This window comes from Passer domesticus, chromosome 11 (assembly GCF_036417665.1).
Source record: "Passer domesticus isolate bPasDom1 chromosome 11, bPasDom1.hap1, whole genome shotgun sequence".
Taxonomy (NCBI): domain Eukaryota; kingdom Metazoa; phylum Chordata; class Aves; order Passeriformes; family Passeridae; genus Passer; species Passer domesticus.
In genome coordinates this window covers 19,226,589-19,254,209 of record NC_087484.1, presented here as the reverse complement: position 1 = coordinate 19,254,209, position 27,621 = coordinate 19,226,589, and the positions used below count along the sequence as shown (strand labels likewise).

Genomic DNA, 27,621 nt, shown 5'->3' with positions numbered 1-27,621 from the left:
AAGTGTTTGAAGGAGATTTTCAAATGTGGTATCCTGGATAATGTCTTCATTTTGCTGATGGCTATTTTAATGCTGTTAAAATTTCCTTCAGCACTGTGAATTTATGGGAGCAGTAATTTATTCACTTCTGTCCTTTGGGTGTCACAGGACAGAGCTTGGAGCACATCTGTATCTACTTTACACTCAAGAAAATTCAGAATAATTTTTATCTTAGGGTTTAGTATGTTAAAACAAGTTTAACTTCTTCAGATTAAGGTTCCATTATATCATTTTATGGAAGTGTTTGTATGCAGTATTTGTATTTGTATGGAAAAAGCACTTGAAGTGTTGCTGTCAGGTTTGTTCTATAAATAGCTGTGTCTCTTCCCTTCCCTGCAAAGGGCTGTGCCTGCCTTGTCCCCTGTGTCTGAGGGAGCACAGAGACAGCCATGGGGCTGCACTTTAAACTTTTGTCTGATTTTGTCAAACTCTGCACATCACCTTCTTCAGTTTTGAATTTTGTGTCTAGAGCCTTGTGTTGTCTTATTCAAAATGTACTAAGTCATGGATTGTTAAAATATTAATTCAGTAAGAACTCCCACAGAAACACCATTTGTTACAGAGATCACTATTTTTATGGAATAGCACAAATAGAATACTCCCTGAAACCTTCTCAGTGGTGACTCATAAAAATTGACACCCCCACACTGAATCCTCAGACCCAGTGGGTGCCACTGCTGAATGGATCCCTAATGAGGGTAATGTGATCAAAGCTGGGGAACTGATCCTGCCACTGCTGATGGCATGGCAGGATCTCTGTTACAGGAAAACTCCACGTGAAAATGTGTCACTGTAAGTGGAGAAACAGGAAAGAGTCTTTAAACACAGCCTCTGAAGGGAAGACACAGTGTGGATATGTTTTCTTGTATGTTTTCCCCACTCTCTGTTGTTTGGGGCAGGGGAAATGAGCATGGAAAGGTTTCCTGCAGCTCAGTGTGTTCAGAGCCCCGGGTGCCAGCATGGGCAGGGCAGGTGAGGGTGCAGGGTGAGGTCCTGCTGTGTGACAGGGAGCCTCGGGCCACCCCGGGAGAGGGCTCTGCCTGGCCAGCTGTAGGGACTGGGCTCTGCTGTCCCCGTGTCCCCTGCAGCCCGGCAGCCTCTCAGCTGTGTCCCCACAGTGCCTTGAGAGGCTGACCCAGAGCAGAGGCTAGACAGAGTTAAAGGAATAAACCAGGTATTTATTAAAAGGCTTTAAAGGGATACACTTTGGGCAGTACAAGAGCCTGGCTGCGGCTCTGGCCAAGATGGACAGTTGGTCATGAGTTTTCACGCTTTGATAAGTTTTGGTCCATTTACATATGGGGTCAATTGTCCAGTTATGGCTTATGAAGTCCCATCTCCTGGTTTGCTCTCCTCAATTTGCTGTTGTTTATGCTTTTTGGGCCTGAGCTGTAACAGTTGGCCTTGTTTCTCAAGCTGGAAAAGGATTGTTTTGTCTGTTACCCTGTGAAGAGAATTTACTAATGCTTAATATGAAGTTCAGAGTCACACACTAAGGCAGTAGAGAATCCGAAAAATAGGCAAGCTAGAACTTAAGGCATCAGCCACACCCGTCTGTCCCGTGAGCCGGCAGTGCCCCCTGCAGCCCGGCCGCCTCCGGGCCGCGCTGCTCCGGCTCCCTAAGCACAGCCGGCTGCGGAACAGGGGTCTCCGCCAGGAGGAGGCTGCTCAGGCTGCCAGAGATTAAAAACAGTCTCTTCCTTTCTCCATATTTAAGGAGGTTTCTGAGAGGTGGAAATGTTTACTTGAGTTTTTGGTCTTGCATTTGGTCTTTAAACGTTGTTGCTCACACTTACCTGCTCTCCACAGTGACCGCCCGGTTCCAGAGCTGGACACCATTGTCCCGAGTGAGTCAGCCAAAGCCTATGATATGCTGGATATCATACACTCCGTAAGTCTGGCAGTGTTCAGTTTAAAGATGCATTTATTACTGTCTGGCTCTAAATGATTGACAGAAACCAGTAGAATGGCACTGAAGGTATAGATACTGTTACTTACTTATTTCAGTCTTTATAAGTCACTACTTCTACCTGTGTAGTAGCTATGAATGGCCAACAAAAAATACAGGGGAAAAAATATTTTAACAGAATCCTAAGATTTGTTTTCAGGATACATCTTATGCTGTGTACATATGTATGTATACAGATGAAGGATACTGGAATTTAGTTCTTTTTGGGGTCAGAATCCCCCCTGAGTTCTGTTTCTTGGCCCCTCCCTGAACCTTGGTGCTTCTGTCTTGGATTCTGGCACTTCTGTATAAAAGTAATAAAGTACCCAGAATGCAGAGATTTACCCTTCCCTGTTTACACTAAGAGATAGTTATGTACATAAGCAGTACAAGAAAATACATGTCTATTTTTTTGAAATTACAAAGTTTGCAACTGGCTGCATTTGGACTCATTTTAGTGGCAAAAGTAAGCTCAGGGTATTTTTAATCCCTGGATTTTTCCACTGTGATTTTCAGCACTGTGTATAATGAAATTTAAAAGGTGGCATGTAATAAAAATCATTAGGTGAATTAGGATAAAACCCTCAAGCCTTCCCACAGATTTTGGGAAGTATTAAGGAAAGAAATAACACCACTTTTACACTGCTCACATTTTTCACAACTTTTTTAAGACTGAGGCTAATGAAATGACTGGCACACTGCAGCGTGTATGGGAACAGCTGCCATAAACAGATGGAACTGGGGAATCCTGCTGGAAGCCCAGGCAGCCATGTGTAGGTGTCGCTACTGCTCCATGGATAATTCTGATCTCCTGGAACGTGCTGAGTTCTGATCGTGCCTCAGCACCAGGGCTGTCCCTTGGCAGGGCACACACTGAGCTCCAGCCCGAGGGAAGGGCAGCCACACGGTGTGTGGTTCCAGATGGATGCTGGCTGGGCACTGCATTCCCTGGGGCACACCCAGCACTGACCCTGTGGCAGCAGGGCTGTGCTGGCTGCTCCAGGAAAGGGCTTCTGAGCTTGCCGAGAGAGAGAGATTGCATCAAACGTGTCACGGGGAGCTTCTGAGCTCCAGGAAGTACCGTTTTATCACTGGAAATCGGTCTGTAAGCCTGTTGCTAATTAAGATGTGAGAAAGAAGTGCTTAACATGTGATTTGCATTCTGTTCTAAGCCAGGAAGAAAGGCTCTCTGCAGTCATAAAGGTGTTCCCTGATGGAACACTTAACTGACAGTTTTAGTAGTTTTTGTAGGAGTAGTTAATTCTTGCAACGAACGCTGTAAAGACTGGAAGGTTCCTCCCTCTCTTTCCTTCAAACTTCTGCAAGTTCTGAACTGTTTTAAAAGTTGCAATACTAAGGTAACTGAGTTTGTTTTTGCCTGTGTATTTATGCACCTGTTTGGCCTCATATGGGCTCTGCTTGCCTCTCCTTTGCAGATTGTGGATGAGAGGGAATTCTTTGAGATCATGCCGGCCTATGCCAGGAACATCGTGGTTGGATTTGCCAGGATGAACGGACGGACGGTTGGGATCGTGGGCAACCAGCCCAAAGTAGCCTCAGGTCAGAGTCCAGTGTGAGACTCTTAACAGTGCCTTGCCTCTGTCTCCTTCTCTGCATGCTGTGTATGGTCAGAGCTGTTATGCTGTGTGCTCCTCCACTCATTCTGTGTTTTTCCACTGCTTGCTTTGTCTCCAACATCGCTGTAACGCAGCTGTGAGCTGTGAAATGAACTGCAGATCATTTCTTAAGTGGCTAACAAGGTGATCTTGCTCCCAGGTGATTAAATCAGAGCTGTATCCAGCCCAAGAGGAGCAGCAGCAGGTGCACACAAGGTGGGGGGGCAGGGAGAAGAGCACCATTCATTTGGCAGCAGCCTGCACTTAACTGGGGTAATCATAGCATGGAAACTGCACACTTCCTTCCATGGCAGTAAAATCCCAAAAACTCATCTGTAGGGTGAGGGGACTTGGTTATCTCGCTGTAGGTGAACAGTGCAAAGCTTTCAGATGCACAAGTGTAGAGCTCTTGACCTCACATGGTTTGGATCTGAAGGTACAACGTGCAGCTCTAGCTAAGATCACCAGATCACCCTTCTTAACTGTCTGGGGGTTTTGCTTTCTCTTCTTACTCAGTAATTTCTGAAGTGACCTTCCCCAATCAGAATGTTCTGGTTTACTCCTTGTTTTTATTTCCTGTATCTCTTTGGGAAAATCAGATGACCCAGTATGGTGTTGCATTCATTTAATCTTCACAAGATATGACCATCAAGATACTAGACAGAAGGTTTTAATATAAATTTAACCTTCATTTAGCATTTTAAATTTTAACAGCTCTTTTTAATGTTTCATATAGAGGCTTTGATACAAAATGTGTTTTGTTTTAATATAATTGTGCATATTGTAATTCTAAATGGCACTGAAACAGAACAGAAACACTTTGCAGTGTCTCCACTAGAAGTGCTGATCTTTCTCAAAATATGATTGGACTGTTTAATGTTTGGGGTTTTTAAGAGGGAACTCTGTAACCTTTCAATATGACTATCTGAAAAATACTAATGAAGAGAAGGTTACAGAAAAAATATTTTAAATTACATGTATATAATTAAACTGTTATGTTTTGGGATATAAAGTCTTTGCACACAGGGGTCAGAAAAATGAAATGAGCCTTTGAGTGTAGCTGTTCTGTGATCTTAGTCCTAAGCCAGGAATGCTTCATGGCAGATTATCTCCACATTATCTACAGATGAGCTTTTCCTTTGTTTTAAGAAGACACTACAGCTAAAACAGTGTGATTTTGAGTTGCCTTGAATTGCTGCAGATCCCTGGAGTTGCCTAACCCCTTTTTCTGTGTTCTTAACCTCAGGGTGCTTAGACATAAATTCTTCTGTGAAAGGAGCCCGCTTTGTTCGGTTCTGTGATGCCTTCAACATCCCCCTGATCACGTTTGTGGATGTTCCTGGGTTTCTGCCAGGTATGCCTTATCCTTAGAGCTCACGTGTGCATGGTGGTGTTGGTGCTAAAAACCCATCTTCAGAACTCTGAGAAGACTTCTGCTGCAGTAGACTTAAACCAGGTTTTAAAATCCCACTCTTTGGGACAGAAACTCTGTATTCTAAGTACAGTAGTCATCACAAAAGGATAGTGAAACATGCAAAAAAAATTGTAGGAAAATGAAATAGTGCCTAACTAACCAGTGTGTCCAGGAGTCACAAGGCTTTGCTGGAGTTCCTTGAGGAGAGAGACACACAGTCAGGTAATACTGCAGTCTCCAGCAGCCTGGCAGAGACACTGGGATGCCAGTTTGCCAGGGCCAGGCTTGGGGATGCCATGCACTGGAAGCTCTGTCCTACTGCCAAAAGCTGTGACCTGTGCAAGGAAAAAACCTGCATTCCCTGGAGATGCTGCCCTGTTGTAAGTGGTGTGAAGAGACACTGATGGCTGTGGTGAACCGAGGTAAATGCTGAGCTGTGTTTTTAGATGTTTGCTCTCCACAGCTCTTGCTGGGCAGGGTGGCAGCAGCAGGCCGTGCACAGGCTGTGCTGGGCCAGGGGAGGCAGGACAGGATGGAGGGAGAGCTGGCACTGCTGGCTCTGGGAAGGGAGCAGGGGCACCCAGGGCCACTTGAGGATGTTCCACCCTCATCTGCTGCAGTCCCTCAGCTGATCCTGACACGGGTTGCTCTTAAGGCTCTGCTGCAGCAGGAAAACCTGCCTCTTCCACCTGCTGCCCAGAGGGGCTGTTACAGCCCTGTCACTCAGAACTAGGGCTAAACCAAGGTTCTTTTGCTCTGGGTAGACACAAAGGAGAAAATCCAACCAAACAGTCTCAAGAGATAAAACCCTCTGAAGTTCACTGAAAAATTATAGAAAATTAAGGAACATTAGCAAAAGAGTAAATGCAACATAACATCACTTATCACAACACAGACTTAGACCACTGAACATAGAAAACACTTAAACCCATTCAATGTCACATTCTGTAAGAGAGAGTTAGAAGAAGGTGGGGAGAAAACCAGAAAGACAGAAAAGATAGAGAAAACCAGCTTCCAGCTCCTGGGTTCCAGTGATGTAAAACTCCAAGATAAGGGTAGGGTAAAGGACAATGTGCTTGCCTCATGGTCTGGCTTCTTAAAGCTTCTTTGATGCTCCAAGACTCTTCTCAGTGGAAAATGCCTGTGTTTGGAGGTACATCAGTGAGGAAGGGGCTGTGATGAGCCTGCTTTCAGCACAGGCTCTCTGAGCAGGTAATATTAAAATGACCCATTACAAAACAGGTTGAGAGAGGACTCTAAATGTTGTACAGTCAAATCTAATGTTAATACTATTGTATAAACCATGGTTTACCTTGAGCCCTCTGCAGTTCTCAAAGCATCAGAATGTGACTATTCAGCATTCCAATTCCTGCTTTAACACAATGGAGTTGGCTCATTTGCACCAGGAGTTCCTCTCCTTTCTCCCCAGTGTAGGCTCAGCCACCTCCTCTGGTACGAACCAGGCAGTGGCTTGGTGTAAGCAGACACTCCAGCAACCCAGATTTGAGCAGTTACTCTGAATCAAGAACTATTTCCATACAGCTAATTCAAAGTAGTGACTTGATACTGCACAATAAAATGTCAGCTTGAAAGCAGCTAAACAGAAGAAAAATAAAAAAGACAAACCTGAAGAGATGAGACCTGAGGTTTGATTATGATCCAAAAATTGTTGTGTTTTAAGGGATTTGGCAAGATTAGCCCATCAGCATTAGAAATCTCAGATTAAGTAACAAATTCTGAGGGTGGCATCCTCATCCCATCTCCCTGTCTAGTACAGAAGGAGAAAGCACATGTCACATTGGCTCACAGCAGTGTACAAAACCTCTCCCAGCATCAGTGACCCAAACACTTGAGTAGCCCCATTTTTCACAGGGTGCACAGAGATGACATTGAAGGTGTTCATAACCTGTAACTGGATAAAAATACATATTTAGAACAAGGTTGGGACTGAATCTGTGGCCAAAAAAGAGTTTATGTTAATTGGTCATGGGTGGCAGTGTAAATACTTCAGATACCTGCAGGGTCTTACACTGGAAGCATTAAGTGACTGGCTGCTCTGTTCTAAGGGTGGATTAGAAACAGGGTCTGGGAGTGCTCCCCAGCTCCTGGGACTGGGCTGGGTGTCCCAGCTGGGCTCAGGCTGCTCCTTGGGGATGAATCTCCCTGGCTGTTCTGATCTTTGCTGCAGGAAGGGTCTGTGGGCTTGGCAGGTCCCACCAGCTGCAGGGAAAGGCAAGAATCAGAAGTGAAATTGCAGTTGAGAGCAGACATTTGTAAGTGTTGGCAGAAATTTTCAGACACTCAACTGACACCTGAGGGGAAACAGCAATGTTAAGCCAGCAAGCACACTAGCAAGTAAGTTCTTCAATCTCAGAAAAGAAGTTTTACTTAGATAAAAAAAAAAAAATCCATAGAAAACCCATTTCCATGTCCTAAAAGCTAAAGTCAGGAGGTGAATAAACTGCTAGGAAGTTATTGAAGAGTTATATCCAGTGGTCTGAAATCCACAGTCCTAAAAATAAATTACAGGGGATTGCTGATTCCAAGTCCAATCAGGTGAGCCTGTCTTTGGGACAGAAGGGTGTTGAGTATCCTGTCACGTGGATGGCTTGCATTCCTGTTTGCTGCCCGTGATCATTCTCCAGAAGCACCTGCTGTGGAATTCATGCTCTGTCTTTTAAGGTCCATCGTGCTGAGCTGCCTTGAAGGACAACTAGGGTAGGTCCTCAGTATGGTAGAGCAGCCAAGCTGCTTTCTGCTTTTCCTAAAAGAGAGGGCTTGGAAGATGAGGTTTCTGGAGAAGTGACTCTCAGCTGTTTCCTACTGCTGGTCACATCTGGAGTCTTGAAGATGCTTTACTGTAATTTGTTCCTGGGAAGGTCCCATCTGCTGAGCTTTGCTTCTGTGACCTTCCATACAAACAGCTGCTGCTCTGATTTTTGAGGTGCCCAGTATCTTGCAGAGAACAGTGCCTGGCATGATCTTCTCCAGGGTATTAATATGGCTGTAGTGGTGTATAAACCATGGTTTACCTTGAGCCCTCTGCAGTTCTCAAAGCATCAGAACGTGACTATTCAGCATTCCAATTCCTGGTTTGCTCCTGGTGACAGATGAGGGGTTGTGTGAATTCCCTGGAGTGAAGCACTTCCCTGTCCTTGGCAGGCACGGCTCAGGAGTACGGTGGGATTATTCGTCACGGTGCCAAGCTGCTGTTTGCCTTTGCAGAGGCAACTGTGCCCAAGATCACTGTCATCACTAGAAAGGTAAGCTGGCAAATTCCGTGGAGGTCTTCCAGAGTTCCTCTTTGAACTAGTGGCAATTTTAGTTAAACCAGGCTTTGTCTGTCTGTCCCAGTGGTGCTTTCTATCATTGTCGCATCTCTGTCTCTTTGGTAACACCTCTTTGTATAACATTATGAGAGGCCACTTCTATTTCCAGACCACTGCCTTAGTTCCTTCCTTTCTCTTGTCTCTGTACCCCTCTGGAACTTCCAGTTTCTGCTCCCTTTTTCTCTGGAATGCCTTCACTCAAGTACTTATCCCATGTCACCCAGCCTGTCTCACTCAGGAGATGCCATCTGTTTGCAGCAATTCTGCTTTCTCCCATCTTGCTTCCTGAGCCTCCCTCTGCAAACCCAGCACTGGCTGCATCTGTCTTCTGCTGTGTCTTCAGGCTGAACACTCATGTGGCTTCTTTTCCTCCCCAGACTTCTGCTATGCTCTACCTCATCTTCCTCTCTCCATAAGGTACCTGACACCCTACTGCTATAAGCTCTGGGGCTGACATCTTACAACTTTAGCCTTCTCCTTGCTGCTCTGCCCCTCCTGCTTGTTTTTCTGATACTTTTTTGGCTTATCATGGCAAAAATCAAAAAGAACTTTCTGCTCCTTTGCCTTCTCTGATTGTTCCAAGTATTTCCATGCAGTACTTGTCAATCCTTCAGCCTTGCTGCACTGTTCAGTACTGCCCTGACAGGGACTGCACTGCAGTTTGCTCTGCAGTCCTGCAGTATCTGTTCATCACTGCTGTCTGGAGCATTTCCAGTTTCAGAGTGGAGCACTGCAGAGCCTGAGTGCTGCATTCCCTGGCCAGGAAATTCCAGAAGCACACTGCCTGGCTGGTTTGTGTGCATGTGCAGGGTGCAAGTTGAGGCCTGCTGGTCTGGATACACACGGACCCCTCCCTGCCTGCCTTGCAGAATGGGCTTGCTCAGCAGCCCCCTTCCTTGCTCTTCTGGGGCTCTAGTTGAAGTGGTGTCTGTTCCCAGGAGATTGCTGCCACAAAGTGGAGATGCTCACACTCTCCTTCAGATAAAAGCCCCAGGTGCTTGTCTCTGGCCTAGAAAAAGCAGCAGGAGCAATGCAGGCTGTTGCTGCTTCAGGGCCACTCCTGGAGTGGTGCCCTGGTTTGTGTCACAGGCCTACGGGGGTGCCTACGACGTGATGAGCTCCAAGCACTTGCGGGGAGATGTGAATTACGCCTGGCCCACAGCTGAGGTGGCCGTGATGGGAGCCAAGGTGAGTCCAGGCCCTGGTCACTGTGGTGCAGCAGTGCCCTGCCAGCAGCACCAGTGCCCTGCCAGCACCAGGGGGGATGTCCCATGCCCTCAGCTGGAGGGCACGGCCTGAGGGACTGTCACTGACTGAGCCCTCCTGTTCCCAGGGTGCTGTCCAGATCATCTTCAGAGGAAAGGAGGCAAATGCAGAGGAAGAGTACGTGGAGAAGTTTGCAAACCCCTTCCCTGCTGCCATAAGAGGTATGGTTGTCTCCCACACTGTCTTCAATTTGGTTTGCCATTGCATGGAGATGAAGTTGTGCTATTGAGTAAAACTTTTGCTAACAATTAAGTTATTTAGGTAAGATAGTTGTGTCTGAGTTAGAAAGGTGATGCTTAACCACAGCCTGTGCGTGTGGACAGCATTTGGACACAGGACACATCTTCAGCTGCAAAGAGCCTGGTGCAAAGCAGGGACTGCTGTGCAAAGTGCATCTTCAATTGTGTAGGTGTCTCAAAATCCAGCCTTTTCCTTTATAGAAGAGGTGCTTTGACAATCTGTTATGTAGCCCTAGATGCAAAGCAGTGGCCTGAAGAGAGTAGGGCCAGTTATGTTCTTCAGAACTTTCGGAGCAAGTTTTTCCACTGTTTCTACTTCCAGTTTTGGAGCAGTAACTGTGCTCTAAAAGTCAAGTTATATTCAGAATTTTAAAATTGACTCAGGAATGTTTCCTTCTCAGTCTATTTTAAATGTAGTTAATTTATAACTTGTGAACTTATTTATTCCAGCCATTGTTTTGATTTTGCTAACTGATTGGTTAGCTTAGATACAGAAGGCTGGGAGGCAAACACTTCATGGTTGGTCAGGTTGAAGTTTTTTTTTTTGTTTTAATCTTTTGCAGGGTTTGTTGATGACATCATCCAGCCTTCGACCACCCGCACACGCATCTGCCATGACCTTGATGTACTGGCCAGTAAATCCCAGTCCAGTCCTTGGAAGAAGCATGCCAACATCCCACTGTGAGGGTGAGCAGGGGCTGCCCGTGCTGGGAGACATTCTGAATACGAGTTCTGGTTAACTGTCTGGTTAATGGAGGTCTGCTTGGCAATAGAAATAGTTATTTTAATTTTGGTTTTTGCTAATAATCATCAATAAATCATAGTATGTATTTAATTTGGGGGTCTGACCAGACTCTCTGTAAACCCTTTCTTTGTGTTTAATACTTAACACACTCTGCCCTGCCTGCTGCAGGTGAGCTGTTACTAATGGCTTAAGGTTGAACATTCCTTGGCTCCCTCATTCTACAGGCCCTGGAGGTGGCTCTGTCCTGCCTGAGCCACCTCCCACTGCTGGGAAGTTGGACCCCTGTGGAGTTCAAGGGTATTCCACTGCCCACAGACTTTGGAGTCTGACTCCACTTCCTGACTCCACCACTGACTCAGAGAGGAAATGCTGAGCTTGGGTTTCAGTGCCCTGGAGACCAGGCCCTGCTGATCCCAGACTCAGTTCTGTTCCTCTGTTAGTCTGGCCCCTGGCAGCTGTGCCCTGCTGGCTGCAGCAGCTGGCTCTCAGAGCCCCAGGACAGGTGGGTGGCACAGGGGAGGCACAGCCAGTCCACTCTTAAGAGCAGTTTTGGTGGGACATGCAAACCCTTCTCCCTCAGCAGAGGCTGGAACAGAGACCTCCAGGAGGCCCTTCCAGCCTCCTTTTGCTAATATTATTTGCCAGCCTCACCAGGAACTACTGCAGGGGGTGTTACTCTGATCAGCTCTGGGCCTGTGCTCACCTGCTCAGTAGAAGCTGCAACTTCCCTCCAGCCCCAAGGCAGTGAGGAACAGCCACTGTCACACTCAGTGCTGCTGCTGTAGTCACCTGGCTGCTGTGAGGAACTGACATTTGTTGTGTGACAGAGCCTCCCTACCTGCACTGCAGCTGCTGCTGCTCACTGCCCAGCACGAGCCTGAAGGAGCAGAGGTGGGAGGGCCGTTTCCCAGGCAGCTTCTCTTCCCAGCAAAGTGCAGTGAGTAGAGCTGTGGAGCTTGGAGCCTCTACCTGGTGGGGGGGGGAAAGCAACAGCTAAACATCATCTAAAAGCACAATATAAAAGGAGCATTTCAAGGAGGAATTCCAGCTGCCCAGGTTTTTGGATGCATGGAAGGCAGCACCTTCAGATTACAGACACACTGGCTGTCCTGGCTGTGGCACATGTCTGCACATGGCTGCAGCAACAGGGGAAGGTAAATTCAAATGTGACTGTGGTGGGTGGCATGGCTATGGTGGCAGTTCCTAGTTAACTGTAAGGGTTTATAATGCCCAAGAAGATTTTCCAAAGGTAAAGCAGGTTTAGAGGCCGAAGCTGTGATAGGTGAAGGAATACACACACAGCTTCTTCAGCTTGCCCAGAGTCAGAGGGAGACAATCCATGAAAAACCCACTTGTCATAAAGAGGAAAGTACAGCTGTGTTAGTTGTTTCCTAACCTCTGTTGTATTGCTACAGACTCCATCCTCTCTCCCATCCCTTGGCAGCACAAGAATTGGGCTTTTAGATCCTCTCCATTTCCAAGCAGGCAGTTGCTCTACCAGGACAAGCTGGAAACGGGCTCGAAAGCTGCTCTGACCAGGCTTCTGAGAATTTCCTTGAAGTCCAGTCACCTAAAAAAATAAGAGGTACAAAATAAAATCTCTTAAATAATGTGTAGCCCTTACTTAGCAGCAGGGCAAGTTACTTACTGTGTTCCTCAGTGCAGCAGGAGTTGCCATAACTTACAGGCAGTTGGAGACTGAGCTTTCAGGCTCTGTCTTGGGAGTAGTTGAGACTCTGAATCATCCCTGTGCCTCAGCTGCTGCATCTTGTTCCTTTTTATGACTCCAGTGATTTTTCCTTAGGAAGTGGGCCAGGTGATAAAGCAGTCAGTTTTCCTTAGCACTACAGAGCTGAAATATCTCATGGATTGGACAAAAATAGCACCTTGCTCCCTGAGACATGGGCGTAACATGGACGTTTTGTTTCAGGAATCTGTGAAACTTCATTTAGCCCAGCTGGTTGTTAGAACTTTGAAGCCTTTCCCATGGCAGTTTCTTCATACAGATGCCAGGTCACTTCAGACACAGGGCAGAAGAGAGAAATTCTTCTCAAACCTTGTTTCAAGAAGTTGTAAGTTTTAGCAGTGCAGCTCTTGCATCTGGTGTGGGGCCTTCCCAGATTTACAGCAATCCCACATTCCCCACCCCACTACCCACCCACCCCCAGCCAAACCACACCATGGTGGAGGGGAGAGAGAAGCCCAGAGAGGATTTCCATCACTCTTGAGGCTGAGTGGGTAAGGGAGGGGGGGTACAGGTCTGGTTGTGAAGCCTGGACTACATGAAAGCTACCTGTCAGTTTTGCCTTTAATAATTCCTTGAATTCCTACTACTAAAGGGGATGACAAAATGTGATGGTCCAAACAAGCACTTAAAAGAAAACTATAGTGAAGAGGGTGCTCATCATACTCATGATTTTGAATAGTTTATTAAATGAAAGGTGAAGCATCAGTTTTAAATTGTACAAAAGGAAAAAAAAAACCTCATATTGTAAATGTACAATTTACAGAATTACTAGCAAAACCAATCAAGGAGACACTCATAATACAAAAACCTATTGACTGCAAACTGAACTGGAGACCCATTGCAGGTACCATGATAATAAATGTTTGTTATACAGTATTCTACAATGTTAAATTAGGAATCAGTTTTCCACACAGAGGACTGTGAAGCACAAGGTTTGTCTGAGACTCTGACTCAAACTGGGCAGCATCTGTTGTGCCACCATGCTCACAGAGTGATCCTGGGACAGGTCCTGCAGCCATTCCTGCCCCCAGGCCATGGGGGTGCACAGAGGGAGGTAATGGGGTTTATAAAGTTCCAGCTACTTTGTGGGATCAGTACATCCCCAACCCACAGTAAGGAATGGCTGAATTACCTGGTCAAACATTTTTGGCAACCGTGTCTGAGAACTGCACGTTGTGAGAGCCAAGCCCAGCTGGGTGAGGTGCTGGGCTGGGCCAGTTTGGGCTCTTTCCCTGCCCGTGCTGGGCACTGAGGGGTTGGGCTGGTGTCCAGTAAGCTTGAAACAGAAAAAAGCTCCGGGATTATTCTGCAGTTGCTAAAACTAAAGCACCTCTGAAACTGCTGTGCTCCAAGTGGGTCAGTCTGCTTTGTATCCCAACTGCTGCTGAGTGCAGAAAGATGAAGGTTTTGGGGCCAATTGTTGGAGATGTGGAGCTGTGCAGGGCCAGCACTGCTGGTGCCAGGCCAGGCTGGGTAAGGAGCAGCTACTACATCGAGTCATAAAATCGAAGCATAATGAAATTCCAAATTATTGAAGACATTGAAAAATATCTTAGTACAATGAATTAGCTGAGAATGTTTTGGGGTTTTTTGGATTTTTTTTGATGTTTTTAGCTTTTTTGAAAAATCATATTTTTTTTCCAAAGAATTACTCTCAATATGCACAGTTAACACTGAAAATGTAGCTGTAGTCCATTGTAAGCTTAAGAACTTCACCATCTAAGCACAAATTTCTATGCAGCACATACAGTACTTCTAACTGGCAAAATTAATTTACAAAAATAGCGGAAAAGGGTATTTACGGCATGGAAAGTAGACTCTGTTTTATGGTACAGTTAAAATTACTTTTAGTATGCTAAAGTGATCCTTTCCCCCACCCTTGAACTATTTTTTTTTTTAAATAGGAAAGTTGCTGTTTATGTACCTTGTGTTGGCAGGCTTGAAGTAGGTAGTAAAAACAGCAAAGTGATTACTTGAGAACCATTTGTGTGTTTTACTGAGAATACTTTATTTGCTGGTATAAGTTGCTAAAAATGCACAGAGCAAGTACCAATAGAAAATTTACTGGTTTTGTGTCCCCATGTGCTATATAAAATGAATGTTACACAGCATCTGTTGGAAAAGTGGCTTCATGGACATCTCTTACTTTATGTCCCATTATAAATAAAAATAAATCTTCTCAAGAGTATAAAATCTGGGTTTATCATATCAGAATCTGAAATTTTTTGGCAGAGATGCACGTCATTAGAATTCTAACCTCTTCTCTGAGAGTGTTCTTCTCCATGCCTATGAGAGGACATAAGCGTACCATAATGTTAATCAAATCCAGTGTGTTCCAAAACACTTTTCTGTAGCCAGAGCGACCTGCTCACAGCAGCCTTGCTAGTCAGTGGCTGATAGGCATAGGTTTAATAAAAATGGCTAGCTTTGAAAACATAAAAAGGCAAATGTTAAAACTGTTTTAAATTGTACAGCAGAAAAATAAAGTTAAAAAAGTTCTGTTTTCACTCAATGTTGTTTTCAGAAAACATATGTAGAACAGTGTTTATTTTGACAGCTGTCTTAACAATTTAAAACTTCCTCCTCATCCAGAAAAAAAAAAAATCCGTATTAGGACAGTCAAGAACAGGGATACAAATGATTTTTTAGGTCAGCCCTTCTGAGGTGACTGGATTGGCCAACATTCCCGTGTGTCATTAAGAAGCTCCTCTTCTCTCCGTCACTACACCAAGGGGTTGACCTCAATCATTTGGTTAAAAATCAAACCGTATCACATCAAAAATGTGGTTTTCATACAAGCTATCACAGTATATAGGCCTCTAGCTCTAAACAATAGAGTTCCAAGTTTGTAAAAGGTCTTCGCCAGACTTCAGAACATGGGCATGCCAAATCCCTGGAGAAGGGGGGAAAAGACAGCGGTTAGGGGGGGAGTGACAAGAGCAGACTCAAAGCAAGCACAAGGAGCCAGGCCTTACTGAATCGTCCTCGATGATCGCCGCCGAGTCGAAGAAGTCCGGCCGCAGCTCCGCGCGCTCGCGCCGGTTCCGCGACGGCGGCTGCAACACACGGGAGTTGGAACACAGGGAGCCACCTCTGCTGCCCCAGGCCACCTCTGCTGCCCCAGGGCCACCTCTGCTGCCCCACCTTCCCCCTGCGCCACACAGGACAGCGCTCCCTCCACTCTTCATTATTGAAACAATGGGTAAAAGCTGATGGACTCTCATTCTAACTCTGTGCTCGTAGTTAAGGACTTGCCCAAGGTTCTTGCTGACTTAAGGATGTTTCTGTATTGGGACTGTAGGCCACACTGCACAGAAACTCCCTCTTAACTCTCTTTATGCTTTTAAGTTCATAGTGAAGTGAGCTCTGACATAGTCAAAAATGGATTTGCCAACAAAAGGGTATGGAACATATTGAAATATTTCTGAGGCTTAAACCTTTGGTGGTGTCCTTCCCCAGAAGCTCAAGAGTAGGTGTGAGCCTCACTGGCTTGATCAATTCCTTCCTTTCCTTGGTAATTACATGAGTGCTGGCAGTAACCTCAGTATGCAGCCACCTTTCCCAAGACACTGTAGCCCAGTCCTAATATAACCTAGGGCTTTTGGATGTGAAGGGAGAAACAAAGGCATAAAAATGGTGAGGTGTGTAAAGTTAACTGCTCCTTTATCCCATTTTACAAGGGAGGAGTCATTCCAGAGGGGAGGCCAGTTAAGGCTGCAAGTGCTGCAAGGAACTTCTCCCACCAGTCAGTGCAGAACTGGAAGGGACTGAGGCTGCCCTTGATGATGGGACCTGTTTGGGAGCAATTCCTGTTTAAGGAGCTCCCACCCACACAGCAGTGCCTGTGCTCCCTCCTGCTGTGCCAGCAGGACTCTGGCTGTAACCTGCTGAGACCTCGAGTGAGGATCCCCTGCCCAGCCCACCTCCTCAAAATCAAACTAACCAGGAAAGGGAAAGAGAGGGACCCCTTTGGCTGTGCCAGTCTGACACATCGTGGCTGCAATGAAGAGCCAGGTCAGCACAGCCTGTAACCCATAACCTGATCCTTGTGGGCTGACAAGTCCAAGGTGTGTGATGCTGCTGCTGCCAGAAGCTGCCCAAGAACACAATCCTGGGAAGAAGGAGCACTAAGCAGTGCTCCTTGTGTGGCTGTGGAACAAACCCACTGGGCTCAAGCCTGCAGCTCTGGGAAATGCTCACATCATTTCCATTCAACTAGAGGCCAGACTCAAAATCTTGGAAATTTTTCTTTACACTTCTAAAATTCCTTTTAAATTAGCTTTCAGCTGTTTTAAACTTGCCATTGGTAAGATTTACTGACCAGATCAATGACCATTGTGTCCTCAAATTCTTCATTCATGTCTTCTAGCTGGCCTCGTGAGGACATCATTACATCTTCAAAGATGGGCTCAGCGTCATCTTCCATTAGACCTCGTCTGATTAAACAGAGAGAGAGTCATTTCCCACACAAAAACTTCCCAGCCCTCATCTTTGTCATTAAAAAGAATGCTCAAATCCTATCATTTAATGCCTTCACTCAAACCCTGATGCTGAGGGTAAAGCCAACAGGCTCTTTGGAATAGCAAACAGGAAAATGGCACATAAACCCCCTCCCCAAACCCTGGCCCAGGCTGAAGCAGCAAGTCCAGCACAATGGACAGTACAATGACCAGTAATTGAAGCTGTCCCACAAGAACAGGGCAGTAACTCCTTGTGTTTGCCTGCCCTTTCACCAAGGAGGAGTGACACTGCCAGGATCACTGTAAAGCCCTGTGACTCCAGCAGTGCCTTCAAGCCCAGTTCCAAAGGCTGTAAGGATTCCAGCCCCCTGCTGAAGGACTCAGTGGGATCAGCACAGAGCATGTGGTGCCCCAGTGTTCACCCACGTGTGTTCTCGCCATTACTGCACAGGGAGACACCTTGGCAAAAAAGGATGGAGAGCACAGACACAGGAACAGGCTCATGGGCAGAGTTCACAGGGAATTACACAGCACACAAACCATGGAACCCCTCTGAGGAATGGGGAACTGCACCCTGTCACTGGGCCTGCTGTCTGAGAATGGCAGGGCTGGATTCACTCCAGCACTACAAACTGTCCCTCTGCCTTCACCACAAGGGTGAAATGGCACAGAAACCCCTGGCAACCAGCAGGAAAGGCAGCATTTCCCTGTGGTGTCCTGCACGTGGCTGTGCTGAGGGCAGCAGCCTGGGAGCACTTACACTGCGTGCCTTACGCCACTTCTGCCTTTCATGTAGTTCATTCCTGTCCTGTCCTTCCGATTGAGATCCTCCAGCTTCTGCTGGCCCAGCCACGAGATCTGCATCTGGGGACTGACACAGGGAGCAAGTTAGGATCAACAGCAGGAACAGTTCTGAGCTGCCTCTTCTGGGGCAGTTTCTATCTCCAAGTTCTGTGCCTGGCCATGCTTCAGATTAGGATAATTAACTCCCATCCATCACTGTACAAATCTTCTGGATTCCCTTCCACAGTCTGTCTCCTCCCACTATACGTGCACAAAAAAATCAATTAACTGTTGCAATAAAAGCAGGTATGGAAACACTGACATTGCTCCTTCATTAGGAGCGGGCACCTGGAGTGGGAGCACCTCTAAAGTTTGTTATTATTAAATAATACTTCACTGTGTCAGATGAGGCAAAATATGAGCAAGAATGGATCCAAATCAGTAACTGACAACAATGTCACACAACAATGTGAAAAACAAATTATTTTTACACAAATACCCTGATCAACTTAAGGGCCAGTACCTCACCCATGTGTAAATACCTTCCAGGCTGCACTGCTGATGCCACCACCCAGCCCCTGAGCCACAGCCAGCCTGTGCTCACCTGCTGGCAACACCCACTGACAGAAAATACCAAAGTTTTCCCTCCAAATGGAGGTGATAAAATGGGAGCAAAGGGACAAAAAGAATATATAATTTAGGGCAATTACCTCAAATCAGGAATTACTAGCTCAGCAGCTGGGAATTTAGAAAATATCAGTCAGGGTGTCTGGAAAACCTTAACTCTGATATCAGGCAGGGGGAAAGAAAAGAGAGTATCTACAGGTCTTCCAAAGAAACAGTTCCACCCAGCCTGGGACACAAGCACTAGGATGATTTGACCAGAACTGCATGGCTATGCTATGAGACAGTTCTAACATAAGGAATTTCTACTATTATTCCATTACAACATATTCTTCTGGGACCTGAAGACAATCCAAATATTGCTGAGCTGTAGTCAAGGCATTTCCAGGTGGCTTTGCAAATCAATGCTGCATCTCTGGAGCCGCAGGCTAACAACGTCACCATAAACCAGAAGCAATTCCTTTGCCTGGCTGACTGTACTTGATGCTGAAATCCCAAGACTTACTTGTGTAAAAAATCCTGTTCAGATCCCTGCTCCGACTCGTGCTCCTGGATCTGCTCTCCCATTTGTCTGGTGTTCTCTCTCAGGACAGTGGAGGTGAGCTGAGGTGTCTGCAGTGTCCCTGGAGTATGGATGTTCTCATTCCTGTTCAGCCAGGAGCCTTCCAGGCTCTCATCTAGAGAGAGAACACTGAAATCACTGCTAATTTCTGACCACATGCAGGGCAGCATTCAAACAAGTAGGCACTAAGGGATCACCTGGATAAATGCCTGGAATGGTAAGATTTTCAGTTCTAACTTTAGCTTCTGTTCTTTTAAGTATTACTACCCGCTATTCTCAGCAATAACAACAATTTAAAGGGAACAAACACAAAGCCCATTGCAAACAAAGTCATACTGCAGCACGGCCTCAACTGCTGAGTATCTTGAACATAAACAAGCAGGGCAATTCCCAATTCCTGAGTTTACAATTGGAGACTCATGCACCTACAGCAACCAAAATACAGTTAAACACTAAGACAAGGTGGAGCACAAACCCTAAAATCTGGTCACTCCAGATCTTTAGAACTGTCAGAACCACTGGAGTGGAGCAGGGGGGGACACTCAGCAATAAAAATGAGCTGAATATGACTGAAGGTCTAGGTGGGATCCTGTGCTTATGTTGGGAAGGGAGCAAAGCAGAGAGGAGGGAAGAGGGAGGACTTGAGAATGGGTTAGAGCAGGAAGGGTGCAGCCAGAGACACGTAGGAAAAAATTCAGTTGCTGGAGTGAAAGACAGGAGATGACAAGATCACAGATTTACCAACAGGAAATGTGTGGTGAGAAAAGTAGATGGGGATCTCCATAGATCTCTTCACTCTTCCATTGCCTTTTACTACCCTTTAGGCATAAATGATGTCTAAAAAGCTGCCTATTTATTCTCAATTTTACTTTTCAATCATTTTTCTGTTAGGAATTTTTTTTAACCTATCGATTTCGTTAAGGCATTGTGAAGGAATGTCACAGAGCACATTTCCTCTCAGAGGAAACAGGGAATGTTCTCCAAGCCAGTCCATGCTGGATTTAGGTGAGAAAGGAACTAGAGGGGACTAGGTATGGTTCTTTGATGCCACAGTAATTTCTGCAGTGATCTTTCTATTAGATCCTTCAGAGTGGAAATTAAAGAAACAAACAAACAAAAAAAGAGATTCTCAAATGCAAAGTGTTGGAAGTCAATTCTCCCTTCTACTGATCACTGAAAGAGGGTGACACAAAAGAGTATGAGATAAGCAAAACCTAAAAACTACATTTTAAGCCTGAGATTTGCCTTACTGGGAGGCAAAGATGCTACTACACCTCCCAGGGTAAAAAAAAAAAAAGATATTGGTAAAATACAGCAGAATAGAATGAAAATGGCAACAAGAGGAAAGAAGTAGTTGAACTCTGTGAAAATATTGGTATTTTAAAAGAAGAAAAACAGTGCCTGATGAAAGGAGCCAGTATTTTATGTACCTACACTTTGGGCTGGCTGGGAGAAGGACTTGGTGCAGGGACTGCTCACCATGAGCTGCAGTGGAGAATGGAGCTGGCTGTATGGGCAAACTTTTGAGGAGTATTTTGGGAAATTGCTGTATATTCAGGCAAATGGCAACTAGATTCCTTACTGAGGGATTACTGCCATAGATACTGAACTTGGAAAAGCCCCTGAAGTTTAAGATCCCACTCACATCTACTGTATAGTGGAACAGCAAATTAGTATTCACAAAAGTCCACAGTACAGCACACAGTTTGACCAGGAACAGATGCAGCCTTGTAAGAAATTTGCTATCACAGCCAGATTCCTGATGAACACATCTGAGGTCCCAGAAAGAGTAAATGCAGACAACACTAGATATCAGTGCTATTTTAAACAAAAACGGTGTCTTTTTAGTGTTCCCAATGGCCCTGCAACAACAGAGATCTGTTATCAGAATTTCTGCTTGGAGTCTGCTCCAAATCCCTGAGAATTAACAACTCCCCAGAGGGAACCACAGGCAGAAATCCAGCATTCCAGGAGTGAGAAAGAGCAGGCAACTTCACAAACACCTCTTCCAGCAGCAGTAACAGCTTTTAACAGTTCTGACTGCCAATTTTGGTCAAGACAAACAAGACCAGGGGGCTGTGGTGGTATCTCCCCTAAAGACACATCCAGGCCTGACAGAACCAGAACAGATGCCATGGTTCTGCCACATCCAGAAGGTATCACGTGTTTCTGGATGAGCTGGTAGAGCCCCCTCTCCTGAGTGCCCAGAATGCCCAAGGCTGTGCCTCACTAACCTTCCACTCTCTTTTTGTGGAGGGGGGGCCGGCCCTTCTTGTTCCTGACGGAGGAGGCCTTGCTGCTGCTGCTGCCGCTGTTCACCGACATCCTGTCGTCCTCGCCGCCCGTCACCAGCGAGTTCCGGTACGAGATCAGCGGCAGCCACACGTCCTCTCTCCTCTCCATCATCTGCTCTGTCAGGAACTTCTCCAAGTACGTGTGCCTGGAAAGGAAACACCGGGGTACAGAGGTGCAGCAATCTCCCCACAGACACCTGGGTACGGCCACTGTGTCAGCAGCCAGGCTGCATCAGAGCCACTGCTGCAACGGGCAGTGGATGCAGGATGTCCTTTGGCATCCTGGAACAGGAGAAATGCGTTGGTCAAATGCAGGCATTTATTTTTCCATAAAAAATTTGAACACCTGGCCCACTGCCATGAAAAGTTCAGTGCACCTGTATTAACTGAAAGGAGGAATCAACAACTCCCTCCTGGTCTGGAGGGCACAGGAACTGTTTTCTTTTTCCACTGATTATTTAATTATGGAATCAGAAGTAATGTCTAAAATTAACATGCAAATCTAAATAAATGTGATTGTAACGAGTCTGGCTGCAGGGCCAAACATTCAGAAGTTTGGTAAGAGAACTCAGGTACTTCAGCATCACTTCCTGCATCTCTCAGTCACAATTTCCTTTAATACCACCTTGCCAGGTTGCCAGCAGTGGGAGTCAACTCCACACATTCCACGTGGAAAGGCAGGGGTTTCCTCTGTTAGCTCATGGCAGCTCAGAGCTGTTACAGCCCAACTCCAGAACAGGCCCAGGAGCCACACTGCTCACGCAAGGGTGACAATCACATCAGTCTTTTGATTCCATGAACGGTGTAACTTTGTTCAAGAAACAGCAGGTTCCTGTCTACTTTTTTATTGAATATTGTCAGTGCTTCCTCCTTCCCTTTTTCATGTGTATATTAACTCCCAAACCTGGCAGTAATGGGAAATTCTTTGTGTATTCTCTATTTTATGGTACCCAACTGTGCCACTCGAGTGCTTCATGGCTTTAGAGAATCTACCTGCAAAAGAGTCTTGGAAAGTAAGAAGTTTTCTGCCTCCAGTTTGTATTTAGAGAATTGCATATTTATGGCCAAAGAGTGGAGGAGGAAAATAACACCACTTGGGAGCTCTTTACTGCCTGGATGCCAAACTTGAGACATCTTCTGCTCAGCATTTTGGGGGAGCTTCACATTGGCAATTCTTATCAACTCTGAATTTCCAGAAGTGAGAACACCATGACACCCACTGGTCAATGTCCAGTCTAAGCCACCTGTGTCTTTGAGAGAAATAAATGGAAATAAGTGCCTCCAAGGACACTCTCCTCTATTCTGTCCTACATTAGTTCCTCAGGATTTCCCTGCCTGTTATCTGCCTTAATGGGTTTGTAAGAGAGTGTTAGTACAAATTCTTTTTCTCCAGCTGTATGAGTGTGTGAGTCTGGCACCTTACATGAACAGTTTTATGTGAAATCCATAGATTTGAATAAATCCAAAAATGGCTATCACCATTCTGAAGGTTACTCATAAAACGAGCAGCCAGATTAACAGGCTAGGAAAACTAAATTAAATCAGTGTGGCTGCTTCACTCCCAAACTGGAAGCTTCTCCCTTTTCTAGCCCCAGGGGAAAAAGCCAACAGCCCAGCAGAAGGAAGCAGAAGCCCTGGGGAGCCGCAGTGTGTGCTGGACCCTGCCAGGAAGGTGTTCTGCAGCAGTGCCCTGGCACCTGCAGGCCCTGGGGGGATGATCTGGGGGTTGAGGCAGGGAAGCCAAGCTGGAGAGCCTGGGCAGCCAGGCAGCCACGTGCTCTGAGGCTGTGAGGGCTCCAGAGCACTGCTGGCTGCAGACAGGAGTCCATGCTGAGTTGGGGAGGGCCTCTGGGCAGGGAGGCACGGAAGGGATCCTCAACATGGGACTTCTCCAGCAGATGGTGGTCATGGACCTTCCTGCACACAGGCAGCCCCTGTGGTGGGGGAGAGGTCCCTGTGGGCTGGAGGAGCTACAGAAAAGGGCAAATCCCAGTCCTGTCCTGGCAGTGGAGCACTCTGGGCAGGAGTGGAGTCACTCCACAGAATCCTTACATGTCAGCAAATTGTGCTGACCCTTCTCATGGTCACCACAGCCTGTGGGGTCTGGGAAGGGCTGAACTCATCCCAACACAGCAGGCTGGGACAGATCAGACAAATCAGGCCCTAAAGGACCTATTTCTTTTCATGATCATCAGATTTAGCTGAGGCCAATAGCTCAGGTATAGATATTCCAGCACAGCAATCTTTACACTCCTGCAGGAGCAGCCACTGGTTGTCTATGTGGGCAGGGAAACCTTTGAGAAAGAATTTAAATGGCAAGGTGGAGGAACAGGATGTCCCAAAGAACTGAATTTCATTCAAAGGCTCAGGTTAACAGGAGCTGTCAGGAGCAGCATGATGCAACTCTAAATGTCAGACACTGGAAACTGGTGGAAGGGATGACTGCTGAAAGGCTAAACTTCACTAAATTCAACAGGAAACAGGCCAGTGGCACTCACACCACCATGTAGGAGAACCTACAGCTCAGCTAAGAAGACAAGCCATAAAATCCTGTTATCCTTAAGTCCTGTCCTGAAGAGGATAGAGGCTGACAAGGATCTAACCATGGAGAGCAGAGGCACAGATGGAGTGCCAAGACAGCCTAACTGGATCATCCCCTTCCCTAGCTCCTTTAACTACTTGTCCTACAGCGTTTGCTGACTTGAGAAATTACTGATACAATGAAAAAGTGAAATTGGTTCAAGTGTGTACACATTAAAAATTATAAAAAATTAACCAAGCTGCATTTCTTACTGCACAGATAAAGCTGTAATGTTCATAGTTGTTAACCCCAACAGAAAAGTCCTTCAAAAGAAATGTCTTCACAGAAAAACATCTGTCAAACCTTCACAGCAAGGTCTGACAAAAGAGTCTATTGAGGTCATTCCAGTTGATCTTTTTGACTAACACTCAGTGAGGTCACAGAATTGACTGGAAAGACACCTATAACCATAAATCAGCAGATCTGGCAGCTGCACTTTTAAACTGGTCAAAAAGTTATTCAGTGAATTTAGTTCCACACTGGGCACTTGGTGCTTGGCTGATGTTTGACTGGAGTCCTCTTCCAATATATTAAATAAACAACAAATATAGGTTTACAATTTATGTAAATAAAGACAGAAACGTATTTCTGCAGTGGTGACAGCCTGTAAATTCCTTGCACTTCTAACATGTAATTTCTTTTCTTCTAGCCTAAAAAAGGACTTTTTATTTTCAAAACCCCATGAGAAATTTTAAACACTGTTTTGGGAGGTGTCAAACTCAACTCATGAGTGGGTCTGATTTTTCTTTTCCCATTTATTTTTATTACTTTAAAACACAAAAGGATGAGTAAGTATGTATGTGAAATGTCTCATGGACTTTTTGCAGCCTCGCTTAGATTGCAGAAACCTCAAAAGAGAAAGCTGAAACCCACACTGCAGGGATTAACAGAGCCCAGGGAAGAAAACAGAGCATTACTTACACAGTCTTTTTGTCCTGTCGCAGGAGCTTGGAGGAAAATTCACTTAGCACTTCCAGGAAAGCAAGGTTAGGAGGTGGATAGTCTTGTCCTTTCTGATTCTGGTATTTGAAGGCAAACTCTATGCCATCTCTACAGTACAGAAATATTAACATGTTCAGACATTTGCAACAAAAAACAAACAAAAAACCCCAAAACCCAAAAAAGCAAACAAAAAGCCCAACCTGAAACCCAAACAAGTTACTCCAAATCTGAGCTGTGATGAAACTGTTTGTATCCTCAGGTCCCATCACAATGTAATTCCCCATTACCAGCCAACAGCTGCTTTTGGACAAGGGGAATGCAGAGTTCCCTGTGGATTTGTGAGGCCCCCCTCAGGTAAGCACACGGCCAGTCCCTGGAAGAGGGACTGGCCCAGTGTGGAACTGGGCAGGTGCAGCCCAGGGCAGGAGCTCCATGGAATGTGTCAGATCCAACAGGAGCCAACCTCTGCAGCCAGAGCAGAGAACTGAGTCCCCAGAGCAGGGACACACTGGGTTCTGCTTTGTCACCTGTGACTGAAGAGCACACTGTCCCTTCCCTCAGCCAGCAAGGCACAAGTGTCCCCTCACTCCCGCCTGGCTGAGGACAGCACCTGGTGCATCCTGACTGGTCTCAAGGACTGAGTCTCTGAGACAGCAAACCTTAGCATTTGAACTTTTAATGGCTTGGCAAAGTCAGAATTTAAATTTAGCAAAACCTTTCCACACTTTTCTATGCAGCAGTTGCATAAAAATTTCCAGTCCACTTTAAAAGATTTCCAAAATATTTTCAGAGAATCTTTCTATAAAAGCCCTTGGTTCCTCCAGAATCCACAGTGGTGTGGAACAGAGAACCATCCTCAGTTGTTAGACACAACTCACCTGAGATAAACACACATAACCATGCCAATAAATTCCAAGACATAATTAGGTAGCAGCTAGTTTGTTTCCTTTCTACCTACATACATGTAGAACCCTCCAATTAAAATATAACAAAAAAATATATAATTATTCCATGGCCTGTTGAGATTATGTATCCTGAGAAAGGGAGTGCTGAATAAGAGTTTTAATGTGAAGTAGTGTAAAAATCTAGTTTATTTACCACCACTCACTTGTGTAGTGTGGCCACAGCCTCTCTTGTCTTGATCTGATCCAAGCCAAAGGTGAGGGCAAACCGCCGGGCCAGCTCCTTAATGCCACTGACATGGGCAGATGTCCTGTCCAGGTTGGGCCCTTGCTCCTGAACAAGCTCATTGAACAGCTGCAGGGAGAGTTCAGAGGTTGACATCTGTGAGCTGGGAAACACTTTTATTGACAAAGACTTGGGTTCTAAACCCGCTCCATCTGAGAATGGCCTTTGTGAAGACTTTTTGCACTGAGACATAATGGAGTCCCTTGTCACTTGCCAGAATTTCTTCTGTCCCTCTGCTGTTTGCCAGCTGTCCCCCATCTTGTACTTGTGTGGAGTTGTTTTGGTGGAATTCTGCACCCACCCTCCCTGAATTCCATCTATCATTCTCCCAACTCCTCAAGAAGGTCTTGCATTCTCGTGCTGTTCTCTTAAGCACCTCTATCACCCATCAGATCTGGTGGTGCTTTGATTTTGGGGATCCAAACTGCAGCTCCTCCACTGTAGCCTCAGTGCCTGTTTGCCCAGCACTACTGCCTCCAAGGCCCTCCCAGCACAGTATTGAAGTTCTTGGTGCTTTTCCAGCCAGCTCTACCTCTCCTGGCACTGCCATTTACACCCCATCTCCCTCACAGGTTGCTGAGAGCATCCTGGCAGACAGTGCCAGTGAGGATATTAAATCAGGCTCCATCACAGCCACTGCTTCTCTCATCTCCACAAGCTCCGTTACCATGTAATTAATGACAGCAGCTTAACTGGACAGGATTCCTCCTTGACAAATCCACACTGGCTGCTACCTATCACTGAGGCACTTGCAGAGCTCCTCTCATTACTTTTTTCATGGAATTTTGTCAGCCTGACTGATCTGTGGCACCTGCTCCCTCCTTTCCAAGTTCTACAGACATGGCTGCTTTGAAACTCCCTGATTCTTCTGGAAGTACATCTGTTTTTCTCAGGTTTGCACAGATCTCTCTTCAGCTTCCAGATTGCTACAGCAAATCCCTTAGGAAGGGATTTTGGGAGGTCCAGCTCATTTGAGAGCACCTAATTAGCAGAAGTAATTTCTCTGAGCAATGGCTATAGCTGGTACTTCAAGGGCCTAAGTGGTATTTAGTGCACTTTGTGCTGTTGGTTGACAGATTTCATCACCAGGCAGTAATTTACGGTTGATGTAAAGTGAATTTTTCTGGGAAAAAACATGTCTAACAGTATTGGAAGACTTAATTAGCTTGAAATTTGAAAAATTCATCAGTTTTTAGACAAACTATAAGGAAGATGCATTACTTCAGCAAATGCTAAGAAGAAAAAGTCATCCTAATTCTTCTTGTTGACTCAGGATCAATAAACAAATGGCATGAATCAGCTTGGACCAAACTGCCCCCAAGGCTCTTCTCTCCCTCCCTTCCATTTTTATCTGCCCAAGCTTTGCCAGTGTGAGCCTATGGAGACAGAGATTACTGAGACAAAGGGGCAGTGACAGCCTGAACTGGGGAGCAGGAAAATGAAGAAAATGTCCTAAGGAAGTGCAGCATTTCTGCTTCCCTGTAAAGTGCATCAGAGGAAATCCTGGCCAGGGCTTTTTGCAATGAGGCATTTCTAACAAAAAAAAAAAAAAATCAATGCTCTTACCTGTTGCAAACTGAGAATGAGTGTCTTTGCACACTGGATTTTATCAATTTGCCTGGTTTTGCTCAAGGTTTCCTTAATGATATCTCCGTAGTCATTGTAGTACTAAAAACAAATGTGAAAAAAAATCAAAAACTTTAAATCAAATCTCTTATACAATTTCTTACAGTTTTCCCAAGAGAAAGATTACTTGTAATTCTTGATTTGAAAAAGCAGCAGTTGCTCGAATCCAGATTTTGGTGTGAGTGAGGGGCAGTGTTTCAGTACCAAAATTTAAACCA

The 27,621-nt window shown here is 45.7% G+C and overlaps 2 protein-coding genes across 12 annotated transcripts in view; one reads left to right on the top strand and one right to left on the bottom strand.

The window, feature by feature from the left end:
• PCCB (propionyl-CoA carboxylase subunit beta) overlaps positions 1-10,686 on the top strand; it is a 34,265-nt gene extending 23,579 nt beyond the window's left edge. For all 4 annotated transcript variants that reach the window (XM_064386143.1, XM_064386146.1, XM_064386145.1 and 1 more), the window contains 7 exons: positions 1,849-1,930; positions 3,424-3,547; positions 4,850-4,957; positions 8,180-8,280; positions 9,436-9,534; positions 9,680-9,773; positions 10,415-10,686. In XM_064386143.1, coding sequence (XP_064242213.1) covers positions 1,849-1,930; positions 3,424-3,547; positions 4,850-4,957; positions 8,180-8,280; positions 9,436-9,534; positions 9,680-9,773; positions 10,415-10,536 — 730 coding nt within the window. In that variant the 3' untranslated portion in view covers positions 10,537-10,686. The remainder of the gene's footprint in view (positions 1-1,848; positions 1,931-3,423; positions 3,548-4,849; positions 4,958-8,179; positions 8,281-9,435; positions 9,535-9,679; positions 9,774-10,414) is intronic.
• Positions 10,687-13,005: 2,319 nt separating this feature from the next.
• Positions 13,006-27,621, bottom strand: part of STAG1 (STAG1 cohesin complex component) — a 156,298-nt gene continuing 141,682 nt past the window's right edge. For all 8 annotated transcript variants that reach the window (XM_064386114.1, XM_064386115.1, XM_064386117.1 and 5 more), the window contains 9 exons: positions 27,344-27,445; positions 25,698-25,846; positions 24,569-24,697; positions 21,007-21,212; positions 18,716-18,887; positions 17,564-17,674; positions 16,665-16,779; positions 15,319-15,399; positions 13,006-15,236 (listed from right to left, as the gene is read on the bottom strand). In XM_064386114.1, coding sequence (XP_064242184.1) covers positions 15,213-15,236; positions 15,319-15,399; positions 16,665-16,779; positions 17,564-17,674; positions 18,716-18,887; positions 21,007-21,212; positions 24,569-24,697; positions 25,698-25,846; positions 27,344-27,445 — 1,089 coding nt within the window. In that variant the 3' untranslated portion in view covers positions 13,006-15,212. The remainder of the gene's footprint in view (positions 15,237-15,318; positions 15,400-16,664; positions 16,780-17,563; positions 17,675-18,715; positions 18,888-21,006; positions 21,213-24,568; positions 24,698-25,697; positions 25,847-27,343; positions 27,446-27,621) is intronic.